The sequence below is a fragment of the Sminthopsis crassicaudata genome, chromosome 3, assembly GCF_048593235.1.
Source record: "Sminthopsis crassicaudata isolate SCR6 chromosome 3, ASM4859323v1, whole genome shotgun sequence".
Taxonomy (NCBI): domain Eukaryota; kingdom Metazoa; phylum Chordata; class Mammalia; order Dasyuromorphia; family Dasyuridae; genus Sminthopsis; species Sminthopsis crassicaudata.
Genome location: NC_133619.1, coordinates 349,244,436 through 349,261,991, shown reverse-complemented (window position 1 = coordinate 349,261,991; position 17,556 = coordinate 349,244,436). Strand labels below are relative to the sequence as shown.

The 17,556-nt window shown below is 38.6% G+C and overlaps 1 protein-coding gene across 5 annotated transcripts in view; it reads right to left on the bottom strand.

Moving 5' to 3' along the window:
* The window catches only part of ARHGEF4 (Rho guanine nucleotide exchange factor 4), a 503,177-nt gene that overhangs the window by 10,672 nt on the left and 474,949 nt on the right, over window positions 1-17,556 (bottom strand). For all 5 annotated transcript variants that reach the window (XM_074301690.1, XM_074301691.1, XM_074301692.1 and 2 more), the window contains 4 exons: window positions 13,035-13,214; window positions 5,500-5,694; window positions 3,245-3,424; window positions 1,337-1,569 (listed from right to left, as the gene is read on the bottom strand). In XM_074301690.1, coding sequence (XP_074157791.1) covers window positions 1,337-1,569; window positions 3,245-3,424; window positions 5,500-5,694; window positions 13,035-13,214 — 788 coding nt within the window. The remainder of the gene's footprint in view (window positions 1-1,336; window positions 1,570-3,244; window positions 3,425-5,499; window positions 5,695-13,034; window positions 13,215-17,556) is intronic.

The following is a 17,556-nucleotide window of genomic DNA, read 5'->3' as shown; positions in this document are numbered from 1 at the left end:
TAGTGTCCCAGTTTTCCCACATCACCTCCAACATTCATCATTATTTGTTCCTATCATCTTAGCCAATCTGACAGGTATGTAATTATATCTCAGAGTTGTCTTAATTTGCATTTCTCTGATCAGTAGTGATTTGGAACACTCTTTCATATGAGTGGATATAATTTCAATTTCTTCATCTGAGAATTGTCTGTTCATACCCTATGACCATTTATCAATTGGAGAATGGTTTGATTTCTTATAAATTAGGGTCAGTTCTCTATGTATTTTGGAAATGAGACCTTTATCAGAACCTTTAACTGTAAAAATATTTTCCCAATTTGTTACTTCCCTTCTAATCTTGTTTGCATTAGTATTGTTTGTGCAGAAACTTTTTAGTTTGATGTAATCAAAATTTTCTATTTTGTGATCGATAATGATCTCTAGTTCTCTTCTGGTCATAAATTCCTTCCTCCTCCACAGGTCTGAGAGGTAGACTATCCTCTGTTCCTCTAATCTATTTATGATCTCATTCTTTATGCCTAAATCATGGACCCATTTTGATCTTATCTTGGTATATGGCATTGAATGTGGATCCATATCTAATTTCTGCCATACTAATTTCCAGTTTTCCCAACAGTTCTTTTCAAATAATGAATTTTTATCCCAAATATTTGTATCTTTGGGTTTGTCAAACACTAGATTGCTATTTAGGATGTACCCTTTTTTAGGACCTGGGTTTAAATTCAGCTTCAGACACTTTCTAATTGTATAATCCTGGGCAAGTAACTTTAATCCCTGTCTGCCTCAGTTTCCTTATCTATAAAATGGGAATAATAATACCCTTTACCTCCCAGGATTGTTGTGAAGATCAATTAAGATGATACTTATAAAATGCTGAATACAGAGAGAGATATATAGTAGATGCTTACTAAATGTTTGCTTCCTTCCTTCAGTGTCCTATCATATCATATCATAATAAAATCATATCATATCATATCATAATTGGATTTTTAGAAAGAGAGATTTTATTGGCTGGAAACATTAGCCAAATCAGGAAAATTCATAGCCCTTGAAACAAAAGGACCTTTTCTGCTTTGGGAGAAGTTTCACCAGATCTCAAGCCCTTTCTCATTATCTATCAATTCCCTAATCAAAAACCTGCAGCAAAATTCTGCCAGTATCTCATCAGGAAAGTGGTCCACATGAGCACTGTCCTCTGGGGATACTGAACTGAAATCCAGCTAGCCTTGGCTCTCATGGCTTTGGTGATGGCAGAAGAAACAGCCGCGTGCCTCTGTTGGATGGAATTGACAGACAGCAACATCAAATACAATTGCTGGCCCCATGGGCAACTTACCTATGTTGGGGATTTGTATACTTGAGCAGCTCGGCCAGCTGTAAAGGGTATTTGCAGATCTTCTGCACTGGGGTCAGCAAAAAACCATCCAGGGAGATGTCAATCATTTTTTGGAGTAGCCGGCAGGCTTCAAAGAAGTACACATACTTGTTGACTTTGGCCAGCTTAGAAAGTTCCACACAGGCATTGGGGTGGTTGTTGCAATATTCTGAGTAGATTTGGAAATCATTTTGCTGCAAGGGAGGAAAACAAAAGAAGCATATTGTATATTAAGATTGTTTTCAATTGGTGTAATGGAGCACACAGATGCACAACAAAGGCAAGGATGTGTTTACACTTGGACTTGGAGGCAAGGAGACTGAGTTCAGATCCTGCCTTAGACAATTGCTGGTTGTCTGACTTTGGCCAACTCATGTAACCTCATTTGGTCTTAATTTCCTCAATTGTAAAATAAGGATATAATAATAGCATCTATTCTTCCCAACGTTGTTAAGAGGGTAGAATGAAATATATATTTTTTTATTAAAGCTTTTTATTTTCAAAACATATGCTTGGATAATTTTTCAACATTGACCCTTGTAAAACCTTGTGTTCCAAATGTTCCCCTCCTCCCCCCTACCCCTCCCCTAGATAACAAGTAATCAATATATATTAAACATGTTAAAATGTATGTCAAATCCAATATATGTATGTATATTTATACAATTATCTTGCTGTGATAATTGTACAAATATGTTTACATATATTGGAACTAACATCTTTTAACATGTATAACATATTGGATTTCTTCCCATTTAGGAAAAAGGTTTGGGGGAAGGAGAGGAACATTTCAACACAAGGCTATGCAAAGATCAATATTGAAAAATTATCCATGCATTTGTTTTGAAAATAAAAAACTTTAATAATAAAAAATAAAATAAAATTTAAAAAACAATTATTATGCTGCACAAGAAAAATCAGATCAAAAAAGGAAAAAATGAGAAAGAAAACAAAATGCTAGCAAACAACAATAAAAAGAGTGAAAATGCTATGTTGTGATCTACCCTCAGTTCCTACAATCCTCTCTAGATGCAGATGGCTCTCTTCATCTCAAGGCCATTGGAACTGGCCTGGATCATCTCATTGTTGAAAAGAGCCATGTCCAACAGAATTGATCCTTCCATAATCTTGTTGCTGTGTACAATGATCTCCTGGTTCTACTCATAGAATGAAATATTTTTAAAGTACTTCCTAACATTTAAAGTATTATAAAAATGCTAGTTATTATTATTAAGTATATGGTTGGTAGTACAGTGCCTCATTATAAGACTGATGTTGGTGGCCACCAGGACTCTTGCTTTTCATGGCACTATAAGGAGATGTGCCATGCAGCATTATCCATTAAGAACCAGCCCAGAATTCTGTAGTAGCCATATTTATACAACAGATAGATTTTTCTTCAGTAATAAGCATAACATCATTTGGAATAAAAGTTAACAAATAGAGTACTTTGAAAAAATTAAAAGTACTATGGAGAAGTGAGATAGGATTATTAATTATCATAATTTTTTTACATTTGTCTTCCTGACATGATTCTGTGTTTTGGCCATAGCAGAAAGTAGAGTCTTTGGAAAACATTTTGTCTACAAAATGGGTAACATGGAAACCAACCTTGGATCACTCTCCCCATTCACCTCCTTTGCTCCTATTCATATACTGCTGACTGGAGCTGGATGAAATCACAAATCTGTGTGGCCTGGGTCTGCTACATGCTACATTCACTCAGCTGAAACTGTTCTCTCCAAACTTTGTATTGTTCTCTTAATTTGCCAAATCATACACCTTTTCTCATACCTCTGAGCACAAGACCAGTTAGCCTGGTTTCCAAAAAGAAAATATTTCCTTATGAATAACAGCTTGCTCACTTACATATTCCAAGAAGCAGGAGCCCAGTTCACTTAGGTGGGGGTGATCTTTGTTGAACTTCTTCTCCAGCGCCTTCACAAACTTTTTTTGGCACTTGTAAATCTCCTCGATGTTCCCAAAGATTGTTTTCAGCTGCTCTTCTGTAAACATGTCTGCCCGCTTGCGGCACTGTTTGATGTAGCCCTGTGGGTGAGACAGACAGGTGAGGAATGATACAGGCCTGGGAGCCAGGGCTGACTCTGGGCCAGAGCTCTGCTTCCCTTCCCCCAAAGCTTTCCTCAACCACCCCAGCTTCCAAAGATTTCTTCCTTTCTTTGAATTCCTGTTTTTCTGTCTGGACTTTCTGTCCCTACCATTCATTTTTCATTTTGACATTTGTAGAGGACTTGAAGTACAAGTGTCTTTTTATATTTGTACATATTGTTTCCCCATCTAATTTTCAAATACTTTGAGGACAGTAATATATCTCCTCCTTTTCTTATATCCCTCACATTACATAGTAGGCGTTTGATAAATGTTTGCTTTATAAATGAAATACAGAGGAAGGTGAGAGAACTTAGATCCTGTAGTAAGGATGAGGGTTTGTAGATTTAGACCTTAGATTTGTCTGCTCAGATGAAGGAAAAACATAGTGTGAGGTACTCAGAGATGAAAAGGAATTTAGATCTCACCTCTGCTACTTAGAGCTTGAGTAAATGACTTTACTTCCCTGGGCTTCATCTGTAAAATGAAAGAATGGAACCAGATGGATTGTGATAGTCCTAGATATGTAATTCTTTAAGTCACCAGTATAACAGTAGATTGAATTTAATCTTTCATTTTACAGATGAGGAAAGTGAGAATGGAGATTTCAAGTGACCTGCCCAACATCATAAAGTAAGTCAAGGAACTGAAATAAGCCCCCGAAGGAAGCCTTCATAAAGACAAAAAGAGTTCAATCTTTTCCTCTGTTGGTCCAATCAATGTCATGAATAGTGTGTGAGAGACTAAGACTGGAATGAAAAAAGAAATCAGGTCTCAAGATTTTTGGGGGGGAGATACAGTCCATGTCAGCACCCATGACAGAGGTTCCCTTTATTTAGTATTCTGGAGCAGAGGATCTGGATTTAAATCTTATTTAGTACCTATACAACCTTGGGCAAATCAAAGGCCAATCTGTTGCAAGGCAATCCCAATAAACTCTAGATAGAAAATGCCATTTACATCAAGAAAAAGATTTATTGAAATTAAATGTACATCAACAGATGTGGTATTCACATCTTTTTTTCTATTTTGTTTTTTTTTCTTTTCTATGGTTTTCCTCTTTTATTCTGATTTTTCTCTCCCAACCTGATTCATAAAAGCAATGTGTCTTTAAAAAAATTAGAAATGAACCCACAGAGCAACATAAAACAAGACAGTTGACTAAATGAAAAGTTGTTTTTTTTTAAATCTGCTTTGAACTTTTTTCCTCTGAAAAATAGACTCAACAGCCCTGAGGTCCCCCTTTTAGTTCAGTTTCTAAGATTTTAAGGACATAAGACTAGAGGGGCCTTAGCTGCAATGTTTGCTTGGATAACTGTACTTTGAACTCCAAGCAATAGAGAAATATTGTGGAGAAATTCCAGTACTGTTCATTCTAAGATCAGGACTCTGGTGCTGGCTCTGCTTCTAATGTGCTGGGTGATCTAGGAACAGGTTCATCTCTTAAACTCAAATGGGACAATAATGTATGTTCAATATATTTCACAGGGTTGGGTAAAATGAGATTATGGAGTTTTTACTGATGGAAAGGAAGCTTAGAATATAAGTTCTGCCTTATATTTTACTGCAAGGAAACAAGTTCATGGAAGGAAAATAACTTGTTTTTAAGTTAAATTCATAGCAAAGAGAGGGTGAGAGCCCAGGCTGTTTCAGTTTTGAAAAATATGAGGCACAATTTTTTCCCCTTTTTTGATAAGATTTTTCTTGTACAACATGATAAATGTGTTTAGAAGAATTACACATGTTTAACATATTGGATTACTTGCTGTCTAGGGGAAGGGAGGGAGAAAAATTTGGAACACAAGGTTTTGCACAGGTGAATGTTGAAAAGTAAAGTTGCATGTATTTTGAAAAATAAAAAGTATTATAAAATATGAGGCAATATAACAAGGCAAGGGCTTGTTTTCTGACTCTTAATCACTTTGAGGCCAGCTCTAAAAGTTAGAGCCCATTTCAGAAATGTGCACTAGTGATCTCTCCTGGCTCGGTACCTAGGTTAGCTCCCATCCATTCACCTCACAGATGTCCTTCAGGTGTTTGATATAGTCTTTCTCAGTGCTGATGATCTCATTTATCACATTGGTCCTCATCTGATCCTTGCTGGTCTGGGCTGTGCCTTGGCGCCGGGACACACTGCCAGCATCTGCTTCTTTGCCATCCTCAGCCTTAGCAGGGTAGTCTTCCATGGGCTCATCCTGGTTGACCCGAAGCTAAATTGAAATTCACAGTGTTGTCAGGACAATGGTTTCCACATTCGAGGGCATATTCAGGGGCATGCTGCAGATTGAACCAGCTCAGAGCAGCCAAATGTTAGTGTGAGTGTTTGCTATTCAGAAATGGGTAACAAATCAGGGTTTGATTTACTTTTGGTTGATTATTTAGACTTTAAAAAATGATGGAAAAATGTTAATAATGCAGATATAAAATTTAAAAGTATATAATGTATACATTTTTTTTTTTGGAGGACAAGGAGAACCAGCTGTTAAACTGTTATTTATCAGGACAGCCCTATGTATGGTTATGACCTGGACCATCATGTACAAAATGGGACACAGTGGAATAGGGAGAAGACAACTTTCTTTAGACACACACAGACACACACACATGCATGCACACCATAAATAAGCACTAAGCCATAAGTATAACAATTTGTCAGTGCACAAGCACTAGCCCATATTTACACCAATATGTCAAGAACCTATTGTTTCTTACAGCTAAGCAGCACCATCTGGCCTCAAATACTTACCAGCTCCTAGGGAAGTCACTTAGCCACTGTCTGCCTCAGTTTCCTCAACTTTATGAGGATGATAATAATAGCCTCCACCTCCTAGGCTGTTGTGAAGATCAAGTGAAGAGCAAGATTAAGCACTTAGCACAGTGCCTGGCTCATAGGAGGTCTGTATAAGTCTAGTTATTATTATTCTAGGTAGGAAATTATACAGCTGACAACACTTCTATAACTTGGATCTTTATAGGTACCGGAAAGATAGATGGCCCATAGTCACTTAGTTAAGTACTTAAAAAATCCTTGACTAACTGATTGATTAATAAACCATAGTTGGTTCTTCTATTTCCAAATTAATGACCATCATTTGTTTATTAAGTCAGTAAACATTTATTAAATATCTACTATGTTCTAGGCACTATGCTAAGTACTGATAAATACAATAAATAATAATACATGATAAATATAAGAATGTGAATCCAGATTTTCTTGACTCTAAGTGCCCTTTATAGACATTAAACTAGCTGCCTTTACATAAAAACAAATATATGTATATATATTTCATGTAAAAACAAATATATATACATATACATATTTATACATATGTATATATACATATTTCTGTAACTACTACATGCACATACATATAATGCACACATTCATGTGTCAGCACACATATACAATATTCACACATATATCATCTATTCCGCTCTAATTCCTATCATATACCTTTCCCATTAAATTTAATCTAGCTATACTAAATTTAATGAAGGATTATATACTGCTCTTTACTGATTTTAAATATGTGACATGATTCTAATATAAATATGTGACATTATTCTAATGTCACTAGTAACATATGATGGGATACATAGTAGATGGTCAGCCATGGAAGTATATAGATATTTCATACTAATATGCTGATTGCTAAGAGTTTTGGGGCATAAAGAATGAAGCAAAGAAAAAGAATTCCCTTTTCTTTTTTTCCTGAATATCAGGAAATCAATACACATCAGATCAGCCAACTGTGGATTTTTATTATGTTATACAAGAAAACCAGAGATTCTTTTCCCACTCTTTCCTCTGCCCATTTCTCTGTTCATTCAACACAAAAATACAAAATATGTCCTGTTTTTGTTTTGGTAAGAACTGGAAACAAATGATGCTCATTAATTGGGAAATGGCAGAACCAACTTTGGTTTATTAATCAATCAGTCAAGTATTTTTAAAGTACTTAAGTCTGGTTATATATCAACCCGCTATGAATAGAATGGAATAGAGTTGTAATGTAAACAACAACAGAAATGAGGAATTAAAAGAAACCTGGGAGGACTGTTCTGAAGTGACATAAGAATAAATAAACAGAACCAGGAGAACTAGAAAAACAGGTAATGCATTAATGAAATAAAATCTATGCTAAAGAACAGCTGTATTCTGATGACATGCCCACCATCTGAAAAGCAGAAAACTAAAGAAACACTTTCCTTCTCTCTCGAGAGAGAAAATAAAGACATGGAATATGATGAGAATGTTTATCAGAGATAAAGGGAAGGATGGTATACTGAAAAATGACTACAATGCAAAACAAAAGTTAACCATAAAACTTTAAAAAATGCAATTAAAAAAGCAAACCCTGCTGAAGTCAACATTTCCAGAAAAGCAGTGACTATTATTACTTTTTTTATTTTTTATTTTTATAGTTTCTATTTACCAGATATATGTATGGGTAATTTTACAGCATTGGCAATTGCCAACCTTTTGTTCTAATTTTCCCCTCTTCCCCCCCTCCCAGATGGCAGGTTGATCAATATATGTTAAATATGTTAGAGTATAAATTAAAAACAATGTATATACATGTCCAAACAGTTATTTTGCTGTACAAAAAGAATCAGACTTTGAAATAGTGTACAATTAGCCTGTGAAGGAAATAAAAAATGCAGGAGGACAAAAATAGAGGGATTGGAATTCTATGTAGTGGTTCTTAGTCAACTCCCAGAGTTCTTTCACTGGGTGTAGCTGGTTCAGTAGATTACTGCTCTATTGGAATTGATTTGGTTCATCTCATTGTTGAAGAGGGCCATATTCATCAGAATACATCCTCATACAGTATCCTTGTATAATGATCTCCTGGTCCTGCTCATTTCACTCAGCATCAGTTGATGTAAGTCTCTCCAGGCCTCTCTGAAATCATCCTGCTGGTCATTTCTTACAGAACAATAATATTCCATAACATTCATATACCACAATTTATTCAACTATTCTCCAATTGATGGACATCCATTCATCTTCCAGCTTCTAGCCACTACAAAAAGGGCTGCCACAAACATTTTGGCACACACAGGTCCCTTTCCCTTCTTTAGTATTTCTTTGGGATATAAGCCCAGTAGTAGCACTGCTGGATCAAAGGGTGTGCACAGTGTGATAACTTTTTGAGCATAGTTCTAAATCACTCTCCAGAATGGCTGGATGACTATTATTCTTAACTTGTAGATGGATGGTTGGTCTCCCTCCTTCCCTTGTACTTGGTGGGGAGCTGGGGATAGGACTTTTAGCTTAAGTTAAAGCACCCACTAAAGAAGCAAGGCCTCCCTAGTCCCAAATGTGACTATCACCTTTACTTCAGTAAAGACTTATAGGCAGGAAGAGGCCTGAGTTCCAGAGAGGCTATGGCACAAAGGTTCTGATAGAATTTAAGGTTATTTAAACTGCGGTAGATAGACACTATGGAGAGTTAAATAGTTAGACATACTCCGATCCTACAGGTTAGAGTGTTCTGATTTGAACCTTTTTGGAAGGATCAGGATTCAGCAAAGTCATGGAACTAATATTTCCTGCCGGTCTGCTTTCCTCTCCCCATTCTGTACACCAGTTCTCTTTCCTCCTGTTTCCCTTTCTCCCTAATATTAAAACTTCACAGATCAGAAAGGATTGATATCTTTCATGGAATAGTACAAATTAAAAGTCACAGGATGATAAATTGAGAGGGAAGGAATCTCGGAGGTTATTTACTCCAACACTTGTATTCACTGTTGAGGAAAATGCCAGAGAGAAGTAACCTGACCAAGACCACATAGATGCGGAGAATCAAGACGTCTGATTCCAAATCCTGCCTCCCTAAATTTGCATGATTCTTCTCTGGGGGAAATTTATAGCTCTGGCCCAGTTTGGATTGGTCAAAGGAGTTCTAGGTACCACCTATCAAAAAGATGGTGGGAGGCTTGGGGGCAGGTCTCTCAAAGAGCCCTTCTTGATAGAGAATGAGCTTGGAGAGTGTAGCTGGGTCCCGGATGTCTGTTCTGGGGGTCTGGGTGACCAGGCCTGCTTGGACTAGGTTGTGCGTTGGGGGAGGGGGTGGAGGAAGGAAGATGTAAAGAGCTGATGTGATGGGAACCGAACATTCTGTCCCACTGTTCCCGGCTTGGTTTCGCGACCCTTAAGCTCTTTTTCCTGAGTTACATATGCCAGATGCCCATTTTAATTTTTTAAATTCAATTAGTGATAAAATCATGCATCTATTATTATTTTATTTTAGGGAAAGAATATCAGAAATCCCTTTATGAGCAATCCTCACCGATACCCCTTGGCTTTGGGGGTCGCTGACCTAGAATCGGCCGCCTGAGGGACAAGAGACAGAGAGGAATAGGAAAGAAGGGAGGGAAGGGCTTGTACTAGGGATAGGAGGTAGAAGAAGTTCTGGGGATCGGAGGATATGTGGAGACTCAGGGGCGGGTTGGAGGGAGGCTTTAATCAGTCCCAGAAGTTTGGGCTGAATTAAGCTGTAAAGCCCGGATGTTTTCTCACAAATGGCCAGCAGGTGGCGGCCCAGTAGAGACAATGGCTCTCCACTCTCGGCTCACCTGGTGAGACGGAAAGAAACCGTCCCGGGCATTCCGCGCCAGAGAAGCTGTTTTATCAGTCTAACTGCGATGCTCGGCACTGCGAGGGCCGCGGCCGGGCACGGAGCCACAGGCGCCTCTGGGCAAACGTTCTGGGGCTTCATCGCGTGACCCGGAGGGGCCAAGGAGCTGCTCCCCCCCGCCGCTTTCAGACACGCGGGCCGCCCCGGCCCGACGGGCCTCAGACCTAAAACAGCCGCACCAGGCGCGGCGTCTTCTTGTGTCTGAGTTACCGCTGTCCTCTCCGGACGCCGCTCTAAAGTGCAGGGGGAGAGCCCCGGTGTGCCGAGAAACGCAGGGAAGGCCGCGCGGAGGGGCCGCATGCTGGCTCCCGGCCCGCTCGGAGCGGGCGCCAAGGCGCGCGTGCAGGGGGAATGAGCCTCCCTGTAAACCGTAGCGCCGGGCCTTCCCGGCTCCCGCGCCAGGCGCGCGCTGTCCTCGGCGCTCGGAGCCCGAGCTCTAGTGCCGCCCCGGCAGTCCCGGACACCGAGCGCGGCGGGGAAGATGCGCCGGCACCGGACCTGCGCTCCGCTCTCGGGGAAGCGTCCGGTACTTGTGTCTAGTAAAGGGAGGCGCGAGTCTCCAGTCACCGAGGGGTGTGTGTGGGAGGGACCATCCTGTCAGCACCGCGAGCCCGGAGACTAGTCACATCCGCTTTGCTTTGGGCCCAGGGAACTTTTGTTAAAATTTCCCTCCCTCCCCTCCCCCACCACCCTCTTCCTCCCTCCCTCCCTCCCTCCCTCCCTCCCTCCCTCCCTCCCTCCCTCCCTCCCTCCCTCCCTCCCTCCCTTCCTTCCTTCCTTCCTTCCTTCCTTCCTTCCTTCCTTCCTTCCTTCCTTCCTTCCTTCCTTCCTTCCTTCCTTCCTTCCTTCCTTCCTTCCTTCCTTCCTTCCTTCCTTCCTTCCTTCCTTCCTTCCTTCCTTCCTTCCTTCCTTCCTTCCTTCCTTCCTTCCTTCCTTCCTTCCTTCCTTCCTTCCTTCCTTCCTTCCTTCCTTCCTTCCTTCCTTCCTTCCTTCCTTCCTTCCTTCCTTCCTTCCTTCCTTCCTTCCTTCCTTCCTTCCTTCCTTCCTTCCTTCCTTCCTTCCTTCCTTTTTTCTTTGCCATGATAGTGCTTGATCCCTAAGGGAAACACTAGAAAGAGTACTTGAACATCATTTTCCCTCATACAAATTGTGTTTACTTAAAATGGGTGTGCAGCTATGTTGGAAAGCAAAGCATTCAGGCTGAAATTCTACAGGATTCTGAATCATACTGATTGTTAATGGTTCAATAGTCAAGATGCACTAGACAAAGGAGAGAAGAGTGACAGATATGGTGGGGACATTTGTATATGAGCTCTTTGACTTTAACTTATAGATAGCTCAATGGCAAAGAAACCAATCTCTTTCTATTTGACTGAGGATTATAGATTTCATGGGAACGGAAGAGAAGAGAAGGAAGAAAAAGAATTTATTTTCTTCATAGGGAACAACTTGCCCTCAAATATTTCTCTTGTTTGGTTTAAAAAAAATTATTCAACATTAGTAGTCATCAGCTTATTAGTGGCTCATTCCTTTAGGTTAATAAGATTCTTATTTTATTTTACTTTTCAAAAATAAATTCTACCTTTCCTTTCTCCCAGCTTCTTCTCTCGCCTCCTGACATGTTCCTCACTGAGAAAGCATAGGGAAAAAACCCTAAGCATACATTACAAACATGTATAGTCAAGTGAAACATATTCCCATATGGCAACATCCAAAAATGTATACCTCAGTCTGCACTGAGGTAATCACTATCATGCATTGAATGGAATGTTTTATAATGAGTTCTCTGGAATGATGGTTGATTATTGAATGGCCACTAATCAATGTTCCTAATTCTTTCAAAAACCATTTGTTTTCACACTGCTGTTTCTATGTAAATCGTTCTCCTAGTTTTGTGCATTCACTCTGTCTCAGTTCACACATCTCCAATTTTTTTTTGAAATCATTCCCTTTATAATTTCTCACAGCATAATAATATTTCATCATATTCATATAGCATAATTTGTTCAGACATTATCAAAATGATGGGCTTCTTGTTTTCCAATTTTTTGCCATAATAAAAAAAGCTGTTATAAATATTTTTGGTACATATGGGTCTTTTCTGTCTTTGGTGTCTTTGGGATTTAGATCAGGATTTAGCCCCTGGGTCAAAGGATATTCACATTCTAATAGTTTTGGGGAATAGCACCAAATTGTTTTTTAGCTATCCCAAATTGCAGTTTCTGCCAACAGGGCATTAATGTACCTATTTTCCCCCACAGTCTCTCTAGCATTTGTCATTTTCCATTTTTTATCAACTTTGCTGATCTAAGAGGTGTGAGGTGGAACTCACCTCCTTATTTGGAATGCAACTGCCTCAGAAGGGTGCTATATTACCCATTATCAGTCATAGCTGAGAGAATGAGCATTGTTATGTGGGCTAGGGAAGAGGAACAAAAGTGCAATATATTCTTGTATATTCAGCACTTTGCACAATGACTAGTGCATAGTAAGCTCTTAAAGATTTCTTGTCGACTGACTGACAATCCTGAAATTTTGGACACTGACTAGAAAATGTAGGCCTGCATAGGTAGGGAGTACAGTGGGCAACATGAAGGCATTAGAAAAGAATAGCATTGCAAGGGGAAAGGAAAGGGCACAGGAGACAAACTTCATCTAGTTTTTATAATTTTGTGCAGATTAGCTCAAATAGGATAAATCCAGGTGGTATCATTTAAGAGCATTAAAAAATGAGAAGCCTTCGAGTGTGTTACTTCAGGTCAGAATTACTAAAGGAAGAACATCTCTTGTATATTGAAAACTGAACAGATATTGAAGAAATCACTTCTGACTTATTTATGCTGCAAGAGCACAGAGCAAAGACATATGCTAATGACCACAAGTGAACATAAAGGCTTAAGTCTTACCCGGACAAAGCTGGCAGGAAACCAGCCCTCACCATCCAGGATCCGACCCCACCACCACTCTTTGTTGGTTGCATCCATTACTTCAATAACATCTCCAGCTTTGAATCCCAGTTCTTGGTCATCCATGGTGACATGGTCCCAGAGTGCCTCAGCATAGACCACACTGCCATCACTGATAAGCTGTGGATAGATCCAACAGTACACTGATAAGTAAAGACTCAACAACAACAAATTATGTGTCGACTCTGTGTAAAACACTGCTATAGGCGTACAAAAACATATAAAGCATAATTTTTGTCCTTGAGGAATTTATAATACAATTAGACATAATATAAGGATATGAAACAATTAAAAATCAGTAAGTCCTAAACTTTGATTTAGAATCTAAGAGCTGTGGGATTCCACAGGATCACAGATTTGGAGAAGACAGACATCTCAGAAAAGATATATCTAGTCCAACCACCTAACTTCACAGGTAAGGAAACTGATGCTGATTAGTCCATGGTCACCCAACTAGTAAACACCAAAAGTCAGGCTCTGAACTCAGGACTTTTGGTTTTATTTCACAGGAAGGAGGCAATGATGGCTGAAAAGTTAAGGAAGGTTTCATTTAAATAAGGTATGATTTGGGAAATGGGTAGGATTTACATAACTTGAGCAATGTCAAGTAATGGCAGCAGAATAAAAATGTTCTTCTAGATATCTACAACTATTTCACATTTTTTTGAGGCTAGTTCTCATTATTTCATTTGGACATGCAGCAGCCAGTCATGGGCAGTCTCACTGCTGATTAACACAGAAGCTTTGACCCATTCCACTTCTAACTTGGGCCCTTTCTTAGGCAACCTGATGGCCTCCTACTCCCAAGGACTCACCATATTGATACTGAATTCAGAGCATACACTTGATTAGTTTACTTCCTATGGGGCTCAGAACTCTCTAGCTTGTGAGATCTAACAATTTTAGTCTCCACTCTTAGAAGGATATATTATAGGAGTGGACCACCACATCAGGCACAATTATTTTTGAGACTGAACATACAGTGGGTACCCAAAAAAAGATTTCCTGAGTTGAAACTCTTTTCAGATTTCTCCAAGGAGGCAGATGGGGTCAACAGAAACTACCTTCACAAAAGCAAGAGTAAAAATTCTTTGAACAGAGCAAAAGTATGAAGACTGAGAAGACAAGAGATACAGAGCAGAACAATTATGAACATGATTCTTCCTAGCAAAGTATATCAAAGATAGTGGCATGGAAATATAATTTTCCTTTTTTAATATTTTATTTTTCCTCAGTTACATTTTAAACATTCATTTAAAAATGTTTTTGATTACCAAATTTTCTCTCTTCCTCATCTATTCTCTTCCTGAGACAGTGAGCAATTTGATATAGATTATATCAAAAACAGAAAACATTACCATATTAATCATATTGTGAAAGAAGATTTGTACCCAAAGGGAAAAAGAAACATGAAAAATGTATGCTGTGATACATGCAGGATTATTTTCAATGTAGACATAGTTATTATAGCAAGTGTGTTAAAGATAGTGGTGAACAAGCTCTATTTTAAGTAGTGTAGGATTGTGGGCTGCTGCAATCTCCCCCAGCCACCTCATTGCCTGTGGGAACTATTATCAGACACTTGCACAGGAGCTAACATAGTCACAACTATTTGCTCCTTAGGAGAATCTCTGTCCAGTGCAAGGTCACCCAGCTTCACCTCCAGAAGACCCTCATTGTCTTCTCTCATGTAGTGGATACTATCAGAATCCTACATCTGAGGAAGATGAATAACTTGTAAGTCAAGGGAAGATGCTGGTCCTAGAATCAGGAAGACCTCAATTCAAATTCAGCCTCAGACAGTTATTAGCGGTCCACTAGGTAGGCAAGTCCTTTAATTTCTGTATGCTTCAGTTTCCTTATCTATCAAATGGGAATAATAAAAGCACCTACCTCCCAAAGTCATGAGGAGCACATGAGATAATTTTAAAGCACTTAGCACAACAGTTGGCATAGAGTAAATGCTATATAAATACTAGTTATACTGCTGCTGCTGCTGTCACCAACAGGGCTTCCCAGGAGAAAAGGGTTTCTGCTAAACTGTTCTTCACATCACCTCCATCTAATACTCCTGGGCATGCCTTTTGTTTATGTGAGGGCAGGGATTGTATTTTTGCCTTTATTTGTGTCACTAGTGCTCAACACAGTGCTAGAATATAATAGAAGCTTTATAAATGTTTACAGATTGATGCTATTCTGATAGCACTTTCCATACTGGAAACTTCTGTTCCATCAGATGGGATTTTTCAATGCTTCTTGTACAACATACCCATTCTAATGTCTCTCTGTCACCATTTGCCATTTCTCTCGCTTGAAATTCCCTCCAATCCCTTCTGGATATTCGATTCCTAGGCATCCTTGAAGACCCAGCCAAACTCAATCTCTCTATGAAGTTTTGCCTGGCTGTTCCAGCTGTATAATAACTTCTCATGGTATATACTGTTCATTTGCCTTATAACTTTGTCCTCTGTTGCATGTGTGTTGTATCTTTCCCCAGTTCCACTCCTGAATTTTTTCTTGTTTAAAAATTTCCCCCCCTCTTTTTCCTTCCTTCTTTCTTTCCCCTCTCTCTCTTTCTTGTAATTGGGATTAAGTGACTTGCCCAAGGTCACACAGCTAGGAGTCTGAGGTCAAATTTGAAATCAAATCCTCCTGATTCCAGGGCTGGTGCTCTGTTCACTGCACCACTTAGCTACTCCTTGAGTTTTCTATATCATTTCACAATTAGTATTTTAAATGATCTTGTTGATTAAATGACAAGTTCTTGGCACACACTTTTGACTGCCCATTAGTCTTGCTGATGAGTTGAAGCAGCTAAAGCACCCAAAAGAGCAAGTCAATTTGCCATAAGAACCCTTGCTTAGTCATGAGCAACTTCAGGTCCATTTTTGTCAATGTTTGGTTTTGAACTACAATAAAAAGGATTTTATTTATGGAAGGCAAGATTTCAGAGCTGAAAGGGATCTTCTCCAAGTTTTTGAGCTTTTTTTTTTTAAATGTCATGGATCTTCTTGGCAGTCTGGTGAAGCCTATTCATTCTCATATTTTTTTTAAATGAATAAAATAAAATACAGAGGATCAAAGAAAAATCAATTACATTAAAATATAGCCTACCTGCCTGTCTATCTATCTGTCTATCTATTCCTAACAAATTCTTAGATTCTAGGTTAAGACTCACTGTTCTCATTTTACATATGTGAAAAACCAAGGCCTAGAGAGGTTAAATAACTAGTTTATATTCTCAGAAGTAGCAGTTTAATCAGTTGATGTAGTGGACAGAAATCTAGCCTTGAAGTCAGGAAGTAGATAAAATAAAAATAAACTAACCTCCAACTCTATATAGCATGCTACAGGGAGAGCATGTTTCTTTTCCTACGCAAAGCTAAAATCTAAGTCAAGTCTGTTTCCTTTATAAAGCCTTTCCCAACTATCCTTTTGATTCCTATTCTTTGAACTTTTTCAGGGTTTTAATTTTGAACCCTGACTAAATTTGCATTATTCTTGGTTTCTTGTACAATAGCTCTTTCACTAAGTAAACTATAAGCTCTCTGAGGGCAGAAACCATGTCTTTTCCTTTTATATTATCTATGGTGTCTGGCATGGTATCAACCATACTGTAAATGCCCAGCTATTGAAAAACTAACTGGCTAACTGATATAGTCTTTGCTCTATCTGAGTAAATCTTCCTACAATCTTCCAGGGCGATCTGAAAGATTTGGTCTTTCTAGGTCTTGGGCTTTTCTTTTAAAATAAGCATATTCATATCTATTCCCTCTACCACACAGAGTTGCTATGAAGATCAAATGGGATTATGGTTGTGAAAACTTTAGGGTGATAAGAACATTAGACACTATTATGATTTAGGCTGAACAAGGGAATAACAGATAACACAAATTCAAGATGGTAGGTAGGGGTCTTGTAGTAAACCCTCTGCCACTTGAAATTTAGAGAATGACTGATTATCTGGATGGAGACTGTATCATTACCATTATTCCTAGCACTCACATAAAACATTTAATACCATTGGCTATTGGTATATGTGCAGGCCAGGTAACACACCATTATATAGTACAATAACATATATATATGTATATTTTTATTATATATATATATACATAATATATAATTATATATATAATATGTATAGCACAATAACACTAATGCTTTTTTCAGGAATTCCCTTATACATAGACAGAAAGGAAACAGGATATGTACTATATAATTTAAAGTGGAAGTGCTGGTGTGATAAAGATATAAGTATGAGTCACAGGTGAAGAGAATTCATCTCTCAAGAGCAGGGACCTTATTTTCTGTTGTGTCCCTCATAGCCACAGGGAAATTCAGTTTACAATTTTTTTTACTGAAACTTTCTGCTTAGTGCAGTCTCTAGAATCGAGTAGGTGACTAATAAATAACTGTTGACTGATAAAACAATTGATTTCATATGTAATAGAATGGTGAA